This window comes from Natator depressus, chromosome 2, assembly GCF_965152275.1.
Source record: "Natator depressus isolate rNatDep1 chromosome 2, rNatDep2.hap1, whole genome shotgun sequence".
Classification (NCBI taxonomy): domain Eukaryota; kingdom Metazoa; phylum Chordata; order Testudines; family Cheloniidae; genus Natator; species Natator depressus.
The window spans coordinates 157,201,977-157,223,974 of NC_134235.1; the positions used below are offsets into that span (position 1 = coordinate 157,201,977).

General features: G+C 42.6%; 1 protein-coding gene across 3 annotated transcripts in view; it reads left to right on the forward strand.

Annotated features, from left to right (window-relative positions):
- GALNT1 (polypeptide N-acetylgalactosaminyltransferase 1) overlaps nucleotides 1-14,339 on the forward strand; it is a 192,932-nt gene extending 178,593 nt beyond the window's left edge. The window contains exon 13 of one of the 3 annotated variants that reach the window (XM_074945204.1): nucleotides 12,752-14,338. In XM_074945204.1, coding sequence (XP_074801305.1) covers nucleotides 12,752-12,898 — 147 coding nt within the window. In that variant the 3' untranslated portion in view covers nucleotides 12,899-14,338. Of the gene's footprint in view, nucleotides 1-12,751 lie in introns of all 3 variants that reach the window. The other 2 variants (XM_074945203.1, XM_074945205.1) reach the window with 2 other exon arrangements.
- Nucleotides 14,340-21,998: the final 7,659 nt, after the last annotated feature.

Here is a 21,998-nt window from a genome sequence, read left to right on the forward strand (position 1 = left end):
CTGTAATAATAATATATCCTGTGGCCAGCACACTCCAAACTTTTGCTGGCGTAGCTGTGTGGGTCATGGGTGTGAAGAGTTGTAATCTCGAGCACAGATGTGCCAGGAAAAGCTGCTCATGTAGATGCAGTTACACAAGCAAAAACATGCATTTTTCCAGTATAGCTTTTTTTCACTTGTTGAGGGAGCAGGAATGAGCTATACTGGTAAAAGCATGCTTACAAAGTGGCTATACAGGAGACCTTACAGTGGTACAGTTGTGCCACTGTGAGGTCTGTAGTAAAGACATAGCTTCACTGTATATTTGATTACAATTTATACTATTAAACAGAAAAATTTTAAATCTATTTTAATTAATGCTAACAATGAGCATGTGCTGCTAGCTTTTCAGAATTTGAATCTTGTGTTGTCTTCAGTGTATATATGCACATTTACATTGAATATCGTTGTACTTTGTTAGTATTTTATACAAAAAATCTCTTAAGCTTATACATAATTTGAAAATGGAGATTTCTTCTTTTCAATTACTTAAAGCCCTTGTTTCATCCTTTACTGTGTCATGAAGTATTGAACATTAAACTTATCACAGGCTTAGGACTGAATATTACCTCTCCCAGGCTCAGGTCAAGTATCATTTTGGGGAAATAGGAAAGAAATCTCACAAGGGTTCCCCCCCCACCCCCCTTCAAAATGGTGCATGTTAGAGGCTGCTTGGAATACTGAAAGTAGTCCTAGAGGAGATGGTATAGCGGACAGTAAGTATGGGTGGTCATTAAGGGCCTATGATAAATTGTGGAATCATGTGGAAAATTAGAGATGTATGATATCACATGGATGTCACCACCCCATATGTGATTTATACATTTTAATGTAATATCAATTTTTAAATTACATTTTAATACTGTACAGATCAGTATTAAAACATCCTTTAGCTTACTTGGCAAGATGACATAGGTATGTTGTTTTCTTCACCATACTCATCACATTTTTCACGCATTTTGAGAGAACTGCCACAACTTTTAAATATGTTCTTTATAATTAAGATATGAATAACCTGTCAGTGCCAGGCAATGCAAGACTTGATTGGTCACTGGCACAAGGCCCAAGCTGATGTGAAAAGATATTTTTTTGTCATATAGCCTTTGTGTATTCTAAAATTAGCTGAATTTCAGACACCTTTCTAAACTTTTAAATGGTTGCTTCCATATTTTTGTTGCAGCTTACTCAAAAAAAAATTTCGCCCTGAGCCATAAATAGCTTGCATATGAGATATTGTGTTCAAGCTGAATAACTCTAAGCCAAGCCTCAAGACACCTTTATTAAAAATTACTTTTCATTATATGAAAATGTTAAATTATTTTCCTTATTCATGAGGTCTGTATTTTTATACTATTAATTCTTACGTTGCATTTATCACTTTAAAAAAAACAACCCTGTAAAATATTTGTAAAATAGTTTTTCTTTAAGGTACATAGCAAATACAGAATACATTTTGGTGTGTTGTGATGCATATGAACATGAGAATTTCCATTACCAGATAAGTGATCTGTGCAGTTCAGTATCCTACCTCTGAGTGACCAATACCAGATGCTTCTGAGGAACATGCAAGAGTCCCTGTAGTGGATGATTATAGAATAAGCTATTCATAGAGGAAGTGCCTCTCTAACTCCCCCTCCCCCATATAGTTATGGTAGTATTAGAGTTTATATTCCTTAATATACTTTTATTTTTAATCTAATGTAACTGTGGATAGTCCACCAGCAGTTCTCAAAGGTCCCTAGTGCTCCTTGCTAGGAAGGGAGAAGGCAGTCCCCACCACCTTCTTTCTAGGGTTCCTGATACACAAGATAAGACCTTTGAGGAACAGAAAGCGAGATTGGACAAAGATTACTCCTACAACTAACATCTCTCCATCCTCCCTGATGAAACTGTCATGCTTTCTCCACCGTCCTTGTCTAATGATGAAAAACAATTTCAGGGCCTTATTAAAAGGATAGCGGACTCCTTGCAAATTCCGTTGGAGGAGGTTAAGGAGTCACAGCGTAAGTTACTTGTTATCCTGCATACCGCTTCATCTGTCCGCATCACGTTACCCATTAACAAGGCCCTGTTGGACCCAGCAAAAATAATATGGTATCCCCCAACCACAATACCTCCCATTTGTAAGAGGGTGGACAAAAAATACTACTTTCCCTCCAAGGACTGACTTTTTATTTTCACATCCATCCCCACTATGGTTGATGCTGTGAATGAATGTGGTAGACGGCACCAGGCTAAATCAACACCATACAAGAAAGATTTTAAGCGACCTTACAATTTAGGATCTCCAATTACCCAAGCCCTCATGATGAAGTATAACATTCTAATTACTCAAAACTGAATTCCCTTATTGAGCATCTTCCAACATGCCAGAGCGAGCAATTCCAGGCAATCATCGCAGAGGGCCAACTGCTTGCAAGGACATCTCTGGAGGCCTCTTTGGACACCACTAACACACTGCTCATTCCATCTCCACAGCGATGGTCATGAGGAGGGCTTCCTGATTTCAGCTCTTGGGTTTTCAAACTACAGTCAAGGACCTTCCATTTGAGGGATCAAAGATGTTTGCTGAGAAAACTGATGAATCCCTACATACCTTAAAAGATCCCAGAGAGCGCAAGGTGGCTCTAGAAAAGTACACCCCTGCACAAAAAAGAAGATTCGGTCAGTCCCAGATGGCACAGAGGTCTCTACCTAGGCAGTTTCCTGCCTCCCGGAGGCATTATGAAACCCAGTGCAAGAGACAACAATTTGAGAAAAACAGATCCACTACCTAGCAGGCATCAACTTCACAACCCTTAACCTCCAAGCAACTATTTTAATAGATTGGTTAAAGGTCTGAGTTACCACCCACATTCTTATCTGCTGTAATAATGCACGTTTCCCCCACTTCAGTGAGTGCCTTGCTCATTTCCATCAGAACTGGGAACATATCACTACAGACAAGTGGGTGTTGGAGATTATTTCAACAGGATACTCTATCCACTTTATATTCCCCCTCACCATGCACCACCTCCTGTCCCTCCTCAGGGATCCTCTCACGAGCACCTTTTGCCACAGGAAATAGACTCTCTCCTGAATTTGGGTGTTAAAGAACCAGTTCACACGCAACACAGAGGGATTTTATTTTAGGTACTTCCTGGTACCAAAAAAGAACAGCTGTTGGAGACACATTCTAGATCTAAGATCATTTAACAGATTTGTAAAGGTTCAGTGGTTCAAAATGGTAGCTCTTGCAGCAATAATTCCGTCACTGGACCAAGGGGACTGGTTCTCGGCCCTCGACCTTCAGGACACTTGCTTCCATATAGCAAACCACCTCTCCCATAGAAAGTTTCAATGATTCTTGAGTCGAGTACTTCCAATACCTGGTGCTTCCATTTGGTCTCTCATCTGTGCCCAGAGTGTTTTCCTTTCTGTGGTAGTGGCACATCTTTTGTGCCACTACCACAAGGAATCCTGATTTTTCCCATAATTAGATAATTGCCTGCTCAAAAGACGGTCCTTCAACAAAGGCTTGATGGCCACTCAGGAAACCGTGGACCTATTCCTCTGACTGGGGCTACAATTAAATGTCTAAAAGTCCACCTTAAATCTGGTACATTTGGAGTTCATTGGCGCCTATCTTGATTCAGCAACAGCCAAAGCATTCCTTCCTTCGTACAGGTTCATTACCCTAGTCAATTTAGGGTATGTCTACACTACAAAATTAGATTGAATGTATAGAAGTCGACTTTTTAGAAAGCGATTTTATACAGTCGATTGTGTGTCCCCACACTAATGCATTAAGCACATTCAGTCGGCCGAGTGGGTCCACAGTACTGAGGCTAGCGTCGACTTTCGGAACGTTGCACTGTGGGTAGCTATCCCACAGTTCCTGCAGTCTCCGCTGCCCATTGGAATTCTGGGTTAAGCTCCAAATGCCTGATGGGGCAAAGATATTGTTGCGGGTGGTTTTGGGTACATGTCTGCCGTTGCTTTCACGGAGGGAGGGGCGACTGATGACAATTGTTTAGCGCCTTTTTTCCGTGTGGGCGCCATACTGCTTTCTGCAGACGGTGCAGTAGGTCTGCAAAAGTGGTCATCCAACCACCGCTTCCCCTGCAATCCTGCTGTCCTGCAGATGCCATACCATGGCAAGCATGGAATCCGCTCAGATCACCGCAGCAGTTATGAGCATTGTAAACACCTCGCGCGTTATGCACTATATGCAGAACCAGAACCTGCAAAAGCAGGCGAGGAGGCGATGGCAACGCGGTGACGAGAGTGATGAGGACATGGACACCGGCTTCTCTCAAAACCCAGCAGTTTGGCCATCCTGGTGACAATGGGGCAGGCTCTTGCCATGGAATGCCAATTCTGGGCCTGGGAAACAAGCACAGACTGGTGTGACCACATAGTGTTGCAGGTCTGGGATGATTCCCAGTGGCTGCAAAACTTTTGCATGCGTAAGGGCACTTTCCAGGAATTTTGTGACTTGCTTTCACCTGCCCTGAAGCTCAAGAATACAAAGATGAGAGCAGCCCACACAGTTCACAAGCGAGTGGCGATAGCCCTCTGGAAGCTTGCAACACCAGACAGCTACCGGTCGGTCGGGAATCAATTTGGCATGGGCAAATCTACTGTGGTAGATCTACTATGGGCTGCTGTGATGCAAGTAGCCAACGCTATCACTGAACTGCTGTTATCAAGGGTTGTGACTCTGGGAAATGTGCAGGTCATAGTGGATGGCTTTGCTGCAATGGGATTCAACTAACTGTGGTGAGGCTATAGACGGAACGCATATCCTTATCTTGGGACCGGACCACCAAGCCAGCCAGTACACAAACCAAAAGGGGTACTTTTCAATAGTGCTGCAAGCACTGGTGGATCACAAGGGACGTTTCACCAACATCAACGTTGGATGGCTGGGAAAGGTACATGAAGCTCGCATCTTCAGGAACTCTGGTCTGTATGAACAGCTGCAGGAAGGGACTACTTTCCAGACCAGAAAATAACAGTTGGGGATGTTGAAATGCCTATAGTTACCCTTGGGGACCCAGCCTACCACTTAATGCCCTGGCTCATGAAGCCATACACAGGCAGCCTGCACGGTAGTCAGGAGCTGTTCAACTATAGGCTGAGCAAGTGCAGAATGGTGGTAGAATGTGCGTTTGGACGTTTAAAAGCACACTGATGCAGTTTACTGACTGTTAGACCTCAGCAAAACCAATATTCCCATTGTTATTACTGCTTGCTGTGTGCTCCACGATATCTGAGAGAGTAAGGGGGAGACATTTATGGCGGGGTGGGAAGTTGAGGCAAATCGCCTGGCCGCTGAATATGCGCAGCCAGACACCAGGGTGGTTAGAAGAGCACAGCGGGGCGCTCTGCGCGTCAGAGAAGCTTTGAAAACCAGTTTCATGGCTGACCAGGCTACAGTGTGACAGTTCTGTTTGTTTCTCCTTGATGAAAACCTACCCCCTTGGTTCACTCTACTTCCCTGTAAGCCAACCGCCCTCCCCTCCCCCCTTCTATCACCGCTTGCAGAGGAAATAAAGTCATTGTTGTTTCAAATTCATGCATTCTTTATTAATTCATCGCACAAATAGGGGAATAACTGCCAAGGTAGCCCGGGAGGGGTGGGGGAGGAGGGAAGCAACGGGTGGGGTGGTGGATGAGGGGAGGAGGGAAGGACAAGGCCACACTGCACTTCAGAACTTATTGAATGCCAGCCTTCTGTTGCTTGAGCAGTCCTCTGCGGTGGAGTGGTTGGGTGCCTGGAGCACTGCGCACCCCCCCCCCCCCCCCCGCATGTTCTTGAGCATCTGGGTGAGGAGGCTATGGAACTTGGGGAGGAGGGTGGTTGGTTACACAGGGGCTGCAGTGGCAGTCTGTGCCTTTCCTGTACCTCAACCATACACCGGAGCATATCGGTTTGATCCTCCAGTAGCCTCAGCATTGCGTCCTGCATCCTTGCATCACGCGGCTGCCACCTCTCCTGTTGCTCCAGCCATCTATCCTCTCGCGCGTCCCTCCTGTCCTTGCGTTCATTTTGGGCTTTCCTGGACTCTGCCATTGTCTGCCTCAACACATTGTGCTGGGCTCTTTCAGTTTGGGTGGACTGCATGAGCTCAGAGAACATTTCATCGCGAGTGTATTTTTTGTTTTTGTTTTTTCCTTCTTATCTCCACTAGCCTCTAGGATGGAGATGCTAGTCGCAACGTTGAAACATTTTCAGCTGCGGGAGGAAAAAAGGGAGATTAAAACTGAAAGACACATTGGCCATTTAAAAAGGAGGGGCTGATGTTTTCGGGTTAACATGCAGCACAAACCCAACTAAACCGCACACACACACCCAATTCTCTGGGATGATCGCTTCACCCCTCCCCCCACTGCGTGGCTAACAGCAGGGCTGATTTCTTTTCAGCCACAGGCAAACAGCCCAGCAGGAACGGCCACCTCTGATGTCCCCTGAATAAAATTCCCCTATTTCAACCAGGTGACTATGAATGATATCACTCTCCTGAGGGTAACCCAGAGAGATAAAGAACTGATGTTGCTTGAATGCCAGCAAACACCGGGACCACACGCTGCCATGCCTTCTTATGCAATGATTCCAGACTACGTGCTACTGGCCTGCCATGGTAGTGTCCTACCATGGAGGATGCAATAAGGCTGCCCTCCCCAGAAACCTTTTGCAAAGGCTTTGGGAGTACCTCCAGGACAGCTTCATTGAGATGTCGCTGGAGGATTTCGGCCCCATCCCCAGACACGTTAACAGACTTTTCCAGTAGCTGTACTGGCCAAGAATGCATCCCAAGTCTTCAGGGCAAATTAATCATTAAATACGCTTGCTTTTAAGCCATGTATTATATTTACAAAGGTACACTCACCAGAGCTGCCTTTTCCACATTCAAGGTCCGGGAGCCCGGGTTGGGAGGTATGGGCTCCAGGGTGATAAACAGTTCCTGGCTGTCAGGGAGAATGGTTTCTCCGCTTGCCTGGTATGCGCTATCTTTAACCTCCCCCTTATCATCTTCCTCGTCCCCAAAATCCTCATCCCTGTTGCGTGAGACTCCCCCCTTTCAGGAGTCCACGTACAGGGATGGGGCAGTGGTGGGGCACCCCCTAGAATTGCGTTCAGCTCATCATAGAAGCAGCATGTCTGGGGCTCTGACCCCGACCGGGCATTTGCCTCTTGGGTTTTTTTGGTAGGCTTGCCTAAGCTCCTTAAGTTTCACGCGGCACTGCTGCGGGTCCCTGTGATAGCCTCTGTCCTTCTTGCCCTTGGAGATTTTTTTTTTCAAAAATTTTGGCATTTCGTCTTTTGGAACGAGTTCTGATAGCACGGATTCGTCTCCCCATACAACGATCAGATCCAGTATCTCCTGTTCAGTCCATGCTGGAGCTCTTTTGCAATTCTGGGACTCCGTGGTCATCTCTGCTGATGAGCTCGCCACACTGGCCAAACAGGAAATGAAATTCAAAAGTTCACGGGGCTTTTCCTGTCTACCTGGCCAGTGCATCTGAGTTGAGAATGCTGTCCAGAGCGGTCACAGTGGAGCACTGTGGGATAGCTCCCGGAGGCCAGTACTGTCGAATTGTGTCCACACTAACCCAGATTCGACCCGGCGATGTTTATTTCAGCGCTAATCCCCTCATCGGGGAGGAGTACAGAAATCGATTTTAAGAGCCCATTAAGTCGAGAAAAATGGTTTCGTTGTGTGGAAGGGTTCAGGGTTAAATCAGTGTAACGCCGCTAAATTCGACCTAAACTCGTAGTATAAGACCAGGGCTTAGTCTCTACAGTCCAAGTCAGCCCTCAAACGTTTTCCAGAAATAGTCTCCAACTACTGGGACACATGGAGGTGGGTACCTTAGTAATAAATCTCACACGACTTCATATGTGTTGCCTTCAAGGGTGGCTCAGAACTGTTTACTCACCAAGCAGACACATCTTAAACAAAGTACTCTCAATGCCCCCAGTAGTCAAAAAGTCCCTTGACGGGTGGAAGAATCCTCATGACATTTGCACAAGGGTACCCCTCACTCAACCACCCCCAAACTCAGTAATAACGGATGGATCCCTGTTGGGGTGGGGAGCCCACCTAGACACCCACCCTATTCAAGGCAGGTTGTCTCCTCCTCTTGAGTCCACACTACACATCAACTTGCTGGAACTCTCAGCAGTCAGAAATGCCTGTATTCACTTCCTCCCACTGATCAGGGGCAAACATAAAGATCATGATGGACAAGATGTCATGTATGTTTTACATAAAACTCCAAGGGGGAGCGAGATCACCTTCCCTCTGCGCCAAAGCAAAGAGACTCTGGAATGGTTGTATATGACACCCAATCAATATCTCAGCAGCTTACCTTCTGGGCATACAAAAGACCACAGCAGATGCCCTCAGCAGACACGTCTCCCATGGTCACAAATGGGAGATAAATCCCATTGTACTCCACTGCATATTTCAGCGTTGGGGCATCCTACAGATAGACCTGTTCGACACAGCCAAGAACAAGAAGTTTTCCCAGTTGTGCTCCAGAGTGGCGGTCTGGGAGTCAGCACTCCCTGGGAAATGTCTTTCTCTTCCATTGGAACCAAGGATTCTTGTACACATTTTAACTGATTCCTTTAATATCCAAGCACCGTGCAAGATAAAGAAAGAAAAAGCCGAGGTTATTCTTGTAGTTCTGATGTGGCTGAGATGAACATGGTTTCCTTACAGCCAGCTGAATGAGGTATGTCAGCCAGTCACTTTCAAGCATGTTCCCCTTTTCCGCTCTCAAGTCAAGTCCATCATCTCAATCTCAGGGTTCTCCAGCTCACAACATGGCTGATAGATGGTTCGCATGGTTAGAAACAACCTGTTTTGAGGACATAAAGAGAGTGCTGCTGCATAGCCAGAAACAAGCTACTCGTGACACATATATCCAAAAGTGGAAGAGATGTAAACACTTGTGTGACTTGAAACACATTTCTCCTGCATCCTCTCTGCTGTCATTGGTACTAGATTACATCCCAGAGCTAAAAAGGTCAGGCTTATCTCTAAGCTCCATAAAGGTGCCTCACAGCTGTCACAGCCTTCCATAATATGATAAAGGGTTTTTCTGTTTTTGTTCATCCTACAACAAGAAGGTTCTTCAAGGAACTTGATAAGGTCTTCCCACAAACCAGATGCCCCACACCAGCATGGGGCCAACTTTGTACTCATGTCTTGAAACCTTCCTTTAAACCCATGGCCACCTGCTACTTTCTACACCTGTCCATGAAAACTGCATTTCTAGTAGCCATTGCTTCTGCTCAAGGGGGGGGCTCTAATAGTGTACCCTCCCTTTAGTCTTTTTTTTAAAGGATAAGGTCATGCTACTACTGCGTCCCAAGTTCCTGCCAAAAATATCTTTAGACTTAGATCAGCGATCCCTTGATAATATTGCCTCCACTTCACTGTGGACACCACCTGGCTCTCCTGGGAGAGTGATATCTCATGTTAATGTTACAAATATTGACCTCGGTTGTATTCCCAGTTGTTTCGTTGTTAGATCTGGGCTCAGATCCTCATTCAGAGGAACAACTGGCTCCAGTTCTGGGTCCAGAACCACAATCTCAGAGAACTCCGTTGGACATGGATTATTGCAGGCATGGATAACTCTGACATCATACTAGAATGACCAAATTGGCAGCACTAGAAAGTGCCTCCCTGGATTACAGGTACAAGTAAATCTCTGTCTGAGTGACATCATACCAAAATGGCCAAAGTGGCAAGAAAAAATGTACTTTCCTGGATTCCTTGGCTGTATTGGTAGACTCTGGGCCTTCCATACCATACCTTTAAGATCATGCCTTCTTTCCAGCATCGAACTAGGGACATGTTTATGGGTTCATGACCTACAGATTCAAGTTGTATGGATCACAGACAACCAGTCTCTGAGACATTCGTATTCGAGACGTTCATATCCTGTGCTAACAGATCCAGTAACAGGAGACAAGTCCCCCTACTCTTAATGCAAGATGTTTTATATGATGAGGAAGAGAAATTTGAAATTGCTCCACAGACGAATATTTTGCATCAGGATCCTATGGGCAAATCATCTCCAGACAAAAACAGAGTAGCCTCAGCTTCTTCACCTTTGGAGGATGCCATTCAATTCCAGTTAGTCAGAAGAATGTTTTCTACATTAAAATTACCTTCAGTTTTGTTGGAGGAAACTTCGCACCTCATCGTTGATATACTTGGAAATACTTCTGCGTACCAGGCTTCTCTGCCCTTTTTGGAGGGTTTATGGCAACCAGTTAAATCAATATGGAGTGTCCCATCTTCTTGTCAGCCAATGGCAGAAAATGCAGTTATGCTTTACCGGATTCTGTACAAGGGATTTTCTTTCTTTCGTGTACAGTCTCGGTAGTGGCCAAAATTTAATGCAAAGATCAAGATGTAGGTATCTGATCGCGGTATGGATCCTGTGTCAGCCCCTATTCAATCTATATTAGAGTACTTGTTACCTTTATAGCATAAGGGTTTATCTGTTGCGTTGCTGCTAAGGGTACATTTTAGCTGCAATAGCACTTTTTCATATACAAGTAGATGGTAAATCAGTATTCTCACATGAGTTTCTAAAGGGTTACTGAACTTTTATCCCCCAGTAAGAGATCCTGTTGCAGTACTGTCATGGCTTATGTCTCCAACCTTCAAGCCCTTATCTTGTTGCCTATTTCATCAATCAATTTAAGCTGCTTTTATTATAGCAATACTGTTAGCCAGGAGGGTTAGTGAATTTCGTGCCTTACTGACTGACCCTCCATTTACAAGTTTTTATAAGAGCAAGGTAATTCTTTGTTCATATCCAAGTTTCATACCAAAAACCATTTAGGAGTTTGTCAATTAGTCCCTTAATCTACCAGTTTTTTTTCCCAGACCTCATTCAAATAAGGGTGAATCAGAGCTACATTGTTTGGATGCATAAAGCATTTTATTGTTTTATCTGGATTGGACTAAGGATTTTTAATCATCATGCAAATTTTCTCATATGGTGGTAACTGTAAAAGGAATCCTATTTCCGCACAAACATTATTTAGATGGGTTAGGCAGTGAATAATACAAAGTTATAAAACAGCATCACAATCTCCCCCAGCTCAGCTGAGAGCACATTCTGCTAGAGCAATAGTGGCCTCAGCAGCATGTTTGAAACATGTTCTGCTAATAGAAATTTGGAGAGCAGCCATGTGAAGTTCTATACATACTTACAAACCATTATTTGTTAGATATTGCAACCACATCAGATGCACAGTTTGGTAGATCAGCTCTTCAGTCCTTGTTTACTTTGGACTTCTTACCCACCATCTGGTTTAATATGTGTACTACTGACTAAACTATCCCAAGCTTGGGAATATGCAGAGAACACCTGAAGTTAGTTACTTATAATGGAGGTTCTTCGATATGAACTCTGCTTGTTCACACGCCCCGCTCTTCTTTCCCCCTTTTGTGGAGTCCTGTCTTCTAGTGGCTTGGCATTAGCAGTGGAAGGAACCAAGGTGATAACCACTGTTGCACCGCCTTTTATAGCCATGCCCTCAGAATGTGCGCAGAGACTCAGGGCAGGGGCAAAGAGGCACATGAGCATTTGATTATGTACTGCTAGTGGAAGACTACACTGCTCAATGGCACCAGTTAGTGCACTTCACAAAAGTGTGAATATGCAGAGTCCATCTTGAAGAATGTTGCTTACAGGTAAGTAACCTTCATTATTGTCTGATAAAGGTCTCTACTAAATTGCAGAAAATTGTTCCATTTCGTATAGAAAACCAGTAGTGACCAGTTTCTTCTTCAAACAGACCTTTTTCTTTTGATTAATACCATACAGCTACAGGTAAGCTGCTTCATGACTTTCCCATCTATCCTGACAATACTGTACCTATAGCTTCAATTTCTGCCATTGTTCTTTATTTTGTTTCCCAAATGGTTTCTTTGTTCCTGTTGATTATATTAAAGGCATGGGATCTCAGAAGTCAATGTAGTGGAACAGTGTGAGAGCACACAGATTTTTTTGGTCCCACAGCAATCAGAAATTCACAAAAGTTCCTGGTAGATATTCTAAGTGATCGTGGTGGAAATAAAAAAAATTAAGCTTACAGATAAGCTTAAGAGAACATGTAGATTACTTCCTGAAAGAGTGTTATGCAACTGCTTAAAGATAAAGAGTAAATAAAACTGAGGAAGGATGGTGTGGTTTAAGCACTGGAGTGGAACATAGGAGATTTGGGTTACATTCCCAGCCTTAACACCCATTTCATATGTAGCTTCAGGTAACTCCATTCACGTGTATATAATGGTGAGGATAACATTCTTTTCTCCCACTGTTTTCACTTTGTCCATTTAGATTAGGCTTTTCACTGCAGGGATTCTCTACATATATGTCAGGGTGTTGCCTGACACAATGGGACCCCTGGGTAGTACCATAATACACATAATTTCTCAAAATTCCATCTAACTCAGTAGTATGTCTTAGGGAGGTAAGTTGCCAGATTCTTAATTTTTTGCCTTTAAGTGCAGTGTATTTTATTGAATATTAAATTGTGTTTCAGTGGTAGTCTTTAATACACCTTATATGAATTGTACTATTATGTTTAGCACAAAATGCTTTTTAGACTCAAAAGAATGAGATTTGTTATATTTTCTGCCTGGCCTCTTTCTGTAAAATCTTACTTGTTTCTTTTTCTTTTTCCAAGAAATTAACCCTGTTGCATGTGAACAGTAACCAGTGCCTGGATAAAGCCACTGAAGAAGACAGCCAGGTACCCAGCATTAGGGACTGCAATGGCAGCCGTTCTCAGCAGTGGCTACTTCGCAATGTCACCCTTCCAGAAATATTCTGAGAGGTTTTAAAAAAAGAGAGATTGACTGGCCTACCTCGGCAAGTATTTTGGCTGTGTCCTTAAGTAGCAAAAGAAAGAGATTTCTGCTCTACAGGATACAAGGGTCATCAGATATTAGAACTCTGACTCTTCTAGCTTTTCAGTAGCTGTGAACCAGCCTTCCTGTATAAGGACGTGAAACTATATACGTACTAGTGAAACTGCGCACGCTGATGTTTACAAGTTCGAAGAGAGTGTCTTTCATCAAAGAATCATTCTAGAGAACGTTTGGACAATGGAAACATAATCATTGAAATACGCTCTCTGGAGAGCTGCATATCGTTGTAGTTTGCTTGCACATCAGTAACCTCTGCTGAAAGTGCTGTTGTAATGAAGAGACTTCCACGAATTTTTTTTCCTGGTTAGCATTGGTAACCAGCATATTAAATATAGTTACAAAAATAAATGGAACAGAGAGCTGGAGACCACATTCGGTATCACGAAATAAGATTTTTACAGCAAGAAACATGTAAAACAGGATTTAAAGGAAAAGAAATCAGAACTACGAAAAGTACAATTTGTTATAGTAAAGTATCAGATTTATATGTAGATTTTATACCTCAGTGGGGAAAAAAATAACCAGGTCAAGCAATTTTTTCTGTGTTCAGTTGTGTGATAGTTCATGGATTTTTTTTTCATGGTGGGTCTGAAATTATTTTGAGAGCAAACAAAATAAGCTTAAGAACAAAACTTTGGCTCTTTGAATGTCAGCTCACTTTTTGTTTTTAATTTGGTTTGTGAGCTGTTGGAATTGTAATGCATCTTTTTATTACTGTCTGAAAACTGGAGGTTTAACATACTGTCTAACTTTTGTCCAGACCTACCATTTCAGTTGTAGTTGGGTTGCCAGCTTGTGGACTTTCATGGCCAAACAAAGGATTTGAGTGCATTTTGAACTTAAATTAACTTGACTGATTATGCTTAGTGCCCAAAACTCATACTACTGTACTACAGATTTGTTTTCACAGCAATAAATCTTTTGTTCTTTGTTTGATTTCCACTCATCAGAAAGCCTGCAAAATGATTTATTATTTGGGTAACGGGAGATTGGCATAGCTGAAGGTTTTCTGGAATTTTTTTCACTTCATACTCAGATGTGCTTAATTGTCAAGTGCATACTTAGATTAGATTCTTGAATTGTAATGTTGATCTGCTGCTTTTTTCTAATAAAAACTGAAGAAAAATGTTAAATTGGCATGGTTTTTAAAGTTAATATAGCCAAAAGCAGTATGACTGTGTACATTACACTAACCTTGCACTTCTGAACTGAATTGCTTTATTTCCTTTAAGTTGAACCTTTCTGGACTAACCTAGTCTTGAAGACAAGCCACAAAATGCTGAGTACTCAGTGAGTTCTCTTTTTAAATAGGAAAAAGATTAATACAATGGAGAGGATATTTTTTATAATAAATGTGTCATTGTTTGGCCAATTGTCCTGTGAATCAAATTAAATTTAGACTAAAGCAAAAGATGTTGCAGATGTGGTCTACTGTTGCAGCCACTTTAGGTCTGGTATTTATACAGTACTTTAATCAAAGAAATCTATTTTTTTATTATTTCTTTTTTTGCAACCATTCCCGAGAGTTTTCTTATGCACCTTACAATAAATGACCATGGCCCCTGCCTTGAAAAGCTTGCTATCTAATTACAGACATGATTAAACAGAACAGGGAGCAATATTGATGGGGGTTACAGCAATATTATGCAGTTACTCCACAAAATATAATGCACAGCATGATGAGATAAAATATTATAAAATTCAAAAATATTTCATTAATGTTTTTATTGGTGCTGCTCAAATGGAAAGGAGGGATTTGAATTGTGAAGGTTCTGACTTTGGTGCATTATGTCTATGTACGTATTCAATATGAAGGAATGACTAAGAAGCAGCCTGGAGATGGTTGTGGGATAATTGGCAAATTGGGCACTGAGGCAAATTGAGACAATGAAGAAGGTATGAGGGTGGTGATGTAATCATTTGTATATTTGGTTGTCATCCTTGCTTTCTAGGAATCATTTGGATCCTCTCTGACCTTTAAACCTTTCTCAAGCTCCTAATTTAGAAACTGTTGTCTTCTGATTCTACATATTATCCTTCTAATACATAACCAACCACTCCTGCAATTGGTGGCTTCTTCCTTTGTTCTTATTGGTATGTGATAGTCTTTAGGGCACGTTTATTTTTCCTGCAGTCCTGGTCTGGTGAAATCATTTAGCCCAGAAACAATTTCCCAAACTTTGAAAAATTTGACAATAAAAATGTTGTAATGTGCAGTTCAAATAGCCCATGGTATCCAAATAAGGATTTATTTTTAGATTCAGTCAAGCGGACCATTCTCCATAAACTTTTATCCAGCAGCTATGGAGGCAGTTTTCAAAGTACTCCATGTGTAAGTAGCCTCATTAGCTCCACCCCTATGCTTTCCCAAACTCCAGAAGTAGTTCTCCCCTAGGTGGCATAAAGACAGTCTTCAGTGCTCCTGTCTCTGACAGGAATAACATTAAATTATCTTCAGCTTCTTTCAGCCAAGTGACCACATTGAATTAACCCCCACCCCAGCTTCATTGCATTGGTCACTTAACTTTCACGTCTCCTTCAACTGGATTTTTCGACATCTCTGCATTTACAGAAATTATCGAATCATAGAAGTGTAGGGTTGAAAGGGACCTCAAGAGGTCATCTATTCCATCCTTCTGTGCTGAGGCAGGACCAAGTATACCTAGACCATCCCTGACAGATGTGTGTCCAACCTGTTATTAAAAATCTCCAATGACAAGCATTATATAACCTCCATAGGTAATCCTATCCTTATAGTCAGACAGTTTTTCCTACTACCTAACCTACATTTCCCCTTGTTGCAGAGTAAGCTGATTGCTTCTTATCTTGCCTTGTCAGTTTTCTGATTCTGCAAACATGCACAATGTTTTTCTCTCTTCACAGCACAGACTCCCTTGCTGTGTGACTGAGTGCTCTGCTCTACTATCCAACATCAGTTGGTTTCCAGTAGATACCCCCTCCCTCCCCCAAAGTTAAAAGTCTCCTTCAGTTGCAGGCTCCTCTCTGCTCAGATCTGATGCTGAAAAAGAACCAAGCTGCCTCCATTCAGCATCCATGGAACAGGAATGTAAAGAGAAAAGCTGAATTAGGAGGAAATGTGAGTAGTTTGGTTTTGGAGCGGATGAGTTAAAATGGTGTCTGACTTGTCTTTCTGTTGCACAGCTTCATTCATTACTAATGGGTTTATGTCCCCCACCACTGCAATTTGGAGGCAGTCCACTGTTGTTGCTGGAGGCGCCAGGGCTTAAGCTCCGCCCTTCAGCTGAGGCCATCAAATTTCCTGTTTCTGGCAGTGGAACGAGTTGGCAGTTCAGTTTCTTGCAACCATTTTGTTTTTAAAACCTTTATTTCTTTTTGTGCAGTTGTGAGTTATCTTCTTCCTACTCATCCTCCCCTGGATCAGGTAATCTCACCCTTCCAGAAATATTCTGGCAGGGGGTTTCAACTACCTGGATCTGCCTCTGCACTGCCTCCCTGCCAGAGTCCACTGCCCCACTCAGGCCTGGCAGAGCTGTCCTGTAAACACCTGGCTTAAATCTAGGAGGTGTTCCCTATTTGAAGCAGCTCTGAAGAGAATAAATTATGCCCATCTGTCCCAGACAGCTGACTCTTGCACTGAATGGGTACAAGGCTCAGAGTCAGACTACCATGTCAGGTGCCATCCATTCCCCATGGAGCAGTGACTCCAATGCAGAAAAGCCTGATTAGAAATTTCTGAACTTTCCAGGAGAGAGTAAGGATGAGAAGGAAGTGAAGTCTCACAGGACCTGCGTGGGGGGGGGTCGTTAAAAACCTGAAAAGACTAGTCTTTTTCTCCCTCCCTCCCTCCCCCCCACAGTCCCCCAGATGCTGAAGTGGGTCCTCAGCTCTCTGAGAAAAGAAGGCAGGGCTCCTGCTCAGCTCCCTTTCCTCCCACTATGATACTCCGAGATAAATCTTGCAAACCCGAGACTCCAGGTCCCCAAAACAGAAAAGCAAGTGTCCTTCACAAGGCAGCAATTCGTATTTTAAATGAACAAGTAGTTCAGGGATTAAACCCCTTCTCTTTTGCCTTCTCCACCTGAGAGAGCATTTGCTGGGGCTTGTCTTCTAACAGAGGCTCATGCAGTTCTCTGCATCATACTCACCACCTCTCCCTGACCCTGCAGCATGTCTGGGCATGCAGAAAAGTCTGTTCATCCTGTGCAGCCCTGCCTCAGGCTGCAGCCTGATGGGAATTGTGTCTGCCTGGCTCTCAACACAAGGACCTTGACTCTGCCAGGAAAAGTGGCTTAGATTTCAGGCAGTATCAAAATGGGAATTGTGTCCTCTGATCATCCTTGCTTTGCCAGGAAAAGGGGCTCAAATTCTGATAGGCAGGAAAGAGTCTCTCTTTCTCCACCTTCCCCACTTCACGTTAAAGCCTTAGGAGCACTTCAGGCCATCTGTGATGCAAACAGAGGATTCTGAGGATTCCACTCCCCACAAAGCTGCGCCATCATGGAGTTACAGAGAAGTGAGAAATCCCTTCCCATTTTCAAATGATCCTGATTTACTGAGTAATGTTCTGAATGATAGAATAGGTTGCTCCTACAGTACATATTTGGGTACTCATGATTTTATGTACCTCTATGATATCCCCTCTTAGTCTCCTCTTTTTCCAAGCTGAAAAGTCCTAGCCTCTTTAATCTCTCCTCATACGGGACCGGTTCCAAACTCCTAATCATTTTAGTTGCCCTTTTCTGAACCTTTTCTAATGCCAGTATATCTTTTTTGAGATGAGAGGACCACATCTGTATGCAGTATTCAAGATGTGGGCGTACCATGGATTTATATAAGGGCAATAAAATATTCTCCATCTTATTCTCTGTCCCTTTTTCATGATTCCTAACATCCCATTTGCTTTTTTGACTGCCGCTGCACACTGCGTGGATGTCTTCAGAGAACTATCAACGATGACTTCAAGATCTTTCTCCTGATTAGTTGTAGCTAAATTAACCCCTATCATATTGTATGTATATTTGGGGTTATTTTTTTCCAATGTGCATTACTTTATCCACATTAAATTTCATTTGCTATTTTGTTGCCCAATCACTTAGTTTTGTGAGATCTTTTTGAAGTTCTTCACGGTCTGCTTTGGTCTTAACTATCTTGAGCAGTTTAGCATCATCTGCAAACTTTGCCACCTCACTGTTTACCCCTTTCTCCAGATCGTTTATGAATAAGTTGAATAGGATTGGTTCCTAGGGCTGACCCTTGGGGAACACCACTAGTTACCCCTCTTCATTCTGAAAATTCACTATTTATTCCTGCCCTTTGTTCCCTGTCTTTTAACCAGTTCTCAATCCATGAAAGGATCTTCCCTCTTCTCCCATGATAACTTAATTTATGTAAGAGCCTTTGGTGAGGGACCTTGTCAAAGGCTTTCTGGAAATCTAAGTACACTATGTCCACTGGATCCCCCTTGTCCACATGTTTGTTGACCCCCTCAAAGAACTCTAATAGACTGGTAAGACATGATCTCCCTTTACAGAAACCATGTTGACTTTTATGCGACAATTTATTCTTCTATGTGTCTGACAATTTTTTTTCTTTACTATTGTTTCAACTAATAGCAGTCACTCATCCTGAGTCATGAATAGCAATCACTCATCCTGACGGGCTATGTTGTACATCCAAATTTAAGGTGAGGAGCTATTGGGGGAACATTAAAAAAATGAATAGCTGAGATTACAGAGAGGCTTTGCTGTCAAAGCCAGCAGAGCAATCCATTCTTGGATACGCTTGGGGTTGGTAGCAAAGAAAGGACTTTTACCCTAGCATAGGGAAAAATCTGTAGCAGAAGCTTCCAAAGAAAACTAGATACATATCCCTCAAAACCAATAAAATCCTCAGTATGACACACACTGTTTGTGTACGAGAGCTCTCGGTTCCTGTACAACTCTCTTCCTTCTGATATACCCTCTACCACCAGCCTCTTAAGACTCTGGGTGCAGTCACAGTATGACACAGGTCACACGTTATGCACCTATTCCCATGCATAGACAACATGTCAATCAGTACACTGTCCAGAGAAACAAAGACCCCATTAATAAAAGAACAGCTGCTGGAAAGGATTCATAACCACCAGTTCTTCAATATCAAGATGACCTTTTTATCTGAGTGCTGAGAATTGTTCACCTATAGGTCAAAATAGACATAGCTATTGCCTTAATTTTACCATAGTGGTAAAGATTTGCCAAGATCCAAAACTTAATTGCATCGTTCCCAAAGGGTCATCAGGAGCTAATTATCTCCAATGGCAGGGATTGCTGGTGCCATGCATCAACTTCATCCCCTGAGTGGGTTTCTCAAAATACACCTCTTGAAATTCCTTCTAAAGACCTAGCAGTTGATGTAGTGCAAAATTAGATGTCATTCTCAGTTCACATCAAAAATCCCCTTTGTGGGCAGGTAAATACAAACAATACATGGAACGTCAATCTAACTTTCACTCTAGATCCTTGCATACTCTCTATGGAAGCAAGTATAGTTGGAAGACAAATCTCTTAGAACAAATCCTTTTCAGTTGACACCTGTATCAGGGTATACCTCTTCTAAAAATAAACACACACAAATATGGCCATGTGGAATTGGAATAGTTCAATAGTTCAACATGCGGGGTTGTTTCATTGCAGTGTAGACTTCTGGGGCCAGACTGGAGCCTGGACTCTAGAACCTTGAGGGATGGGAGGTCCCATAGCTCGGGCTCCAGCCAAAGCCCGAAAGTTTACACAGCAATGGAATAGCCCCACAAGCCCAAGTCGGCTGGCATGGGCCAGCCAAGGGTTTTTCTTTGCTGTGTAGTAGATATACCCTTGAGGTACAAGATTCTCCTTGGGAATGGAAATAATGTCCTAGGCAGGGAAGAATCTGCTACCTGTCTAGACAATGCATGTTCAGGATATAGAAAAGAAGAAACAGGAGAGTTGTGGTCCTCCTAATCCTCCTTTGACCCAGAAGGCACTTTGGACTTGATACTCAAGGACCTCACATTGTACCTGCAGAAAATAACCAGATCTCTTGAAACAGGACTCATTCATTCAGATCAGGAATAGCCTGGGCATCAGAAAAGTGTAGTTCAGCATGGATTCTCCATTAACCTTGGATATAGTTTGGTATCCATACAGAATTCGATTTCATGCATTGATCTGGTCAGATCTATGTTTCTGGTGTGAAGTGAATCAGAAAGCTTTTGGGGGCAGGGACTGTTTCGTTTATGCAGTACCCAGCACAATGGGGCCTGATCTCTAGATGCTATTGTAATAAGAATAATATAATCCAAAATTCTAGTGATCTAGAGTTTCTCCACAAGGTTTGATTGGAGTTCTACAACCAAACACCTTAGAAACATGGGTACCAGCCATTGCAGCATTTTGTAGACATGCACATTGGATTCTCAATTTGAGTACCAAGTTTAATCATATTGACAAATTAGACAAGCTCAGAGCTGGCCTTTCCAGTGACCATTACCTCTGAATGCCAAGTTTTAGGATGTGTTCCTATATCCATACGAGAACCACCTTGCTTTTGTGATGTGGAAAAGGAATTCTTATAGCTCCAGAAATCTCTTTGTTCAAGGTAAGTTCCTCTTTTCACAGTTCCTGGGAAATAGTTCTCCATTTTGTTTTAATTGTTGAAAGGCTGTGGCATTCCTAGAGCTCTAAAGATTTTCCTCAAGCATATGGAGTTACATATGCCAGTTGCACCCTGTTCATCTCATTCTGTCCAAAATGTGTCAAGGTCTTATCTCCTCAAGGTTGCTGCAGGCAAGATGTTAAAATCCTGCAGCAGTTGGCCTGCTAGACATCTGGGAAACTTCACAGAAGTCCATGGAGGCACTGGGTGGGGGCAAAAGTGTATGAGCTTCGTCTAAGGAAAATTTGCAAAGTAAGTTTTTCATAGGACAGTGCTACTGGGTTGGTTCCCACATAAGTCCTTCCTTCATAAAGCTCTTGTTTTTATATGGGGGAACTTCCATTCCTGCCTATTGTTCTGCTGTAATAATTAAGCTCTGCTCATGCTTGCCCTCCCTGTCTCTGCTGTTCACATGTTACTAATTCTCTTTAGTAATGAATGAGGAGAGAAACTGTGCAACAGAATCAGACATTTCTGACCTGATTTTCTTTCTAGTAACAGCTTGTCTTCAAATTCAACTCATTCTGGTAGCCTGGTGAACAACCAGAATATAAATAGATTTTTTTTTCCTAAATGGAGACTTAGACATATATTGATTTAAGGTTAATTTTATCCATTATATCAAGTTGTGTTAAGGCTAATAATTGGTTGCTGGAGTGTTTCTACAACTGTGAAATATGGTAGTCACTGTACACACCTCTTCTGATGGCCTGAGCTGAAAGGTAGAGCTTAGTGCCGGAGCCTCATCAACTTTAGACCATCTCCAGATTCTATAGGGTTGGGGGCATTAGCCCTTGAGTAATGAATTAGAGAGAAGCTCCTACCAAGAAAAGGATCACACAAATTTCTCATTCTTGCAGATTTTTGCATTGCTCCAGCATGAACCCATACTGTTCTTTTATATCCAATCTCCCCCCCCCCCACCCCCACTCTGACTGGGCTGTTCCATCATGCCAGTCTCACCTTTCATTTTCTGAGATCTTTTTGGGCTTTTTACTCAGCTGAAGTGTCTCTTTGTAATATAGTTATTGGATAATTGCATGGTACTGTATCTTACTGGTCATTTCTAGTATGTTTAGAACCCAAATAGAGTACTGTAAATCCCATTATAAAAATTCCATTACCCACATGCGTGCACGCAGCATTGAACAAGTGTTTTATAAACCAAAGCTACCCCCTTTTACAGATTGTTTATTATAGGTGTGAACATAAATTGTGTTTTAACAGCTTCATTTTTTATGATACATTCTACAAATTGCTTAGCAATCATTTTTAATCCAGATCATTGTTAAAATGAAATGGATTTAAACAGAGAAATCCAACATAATTCAGAGAGAACTCAGTTTT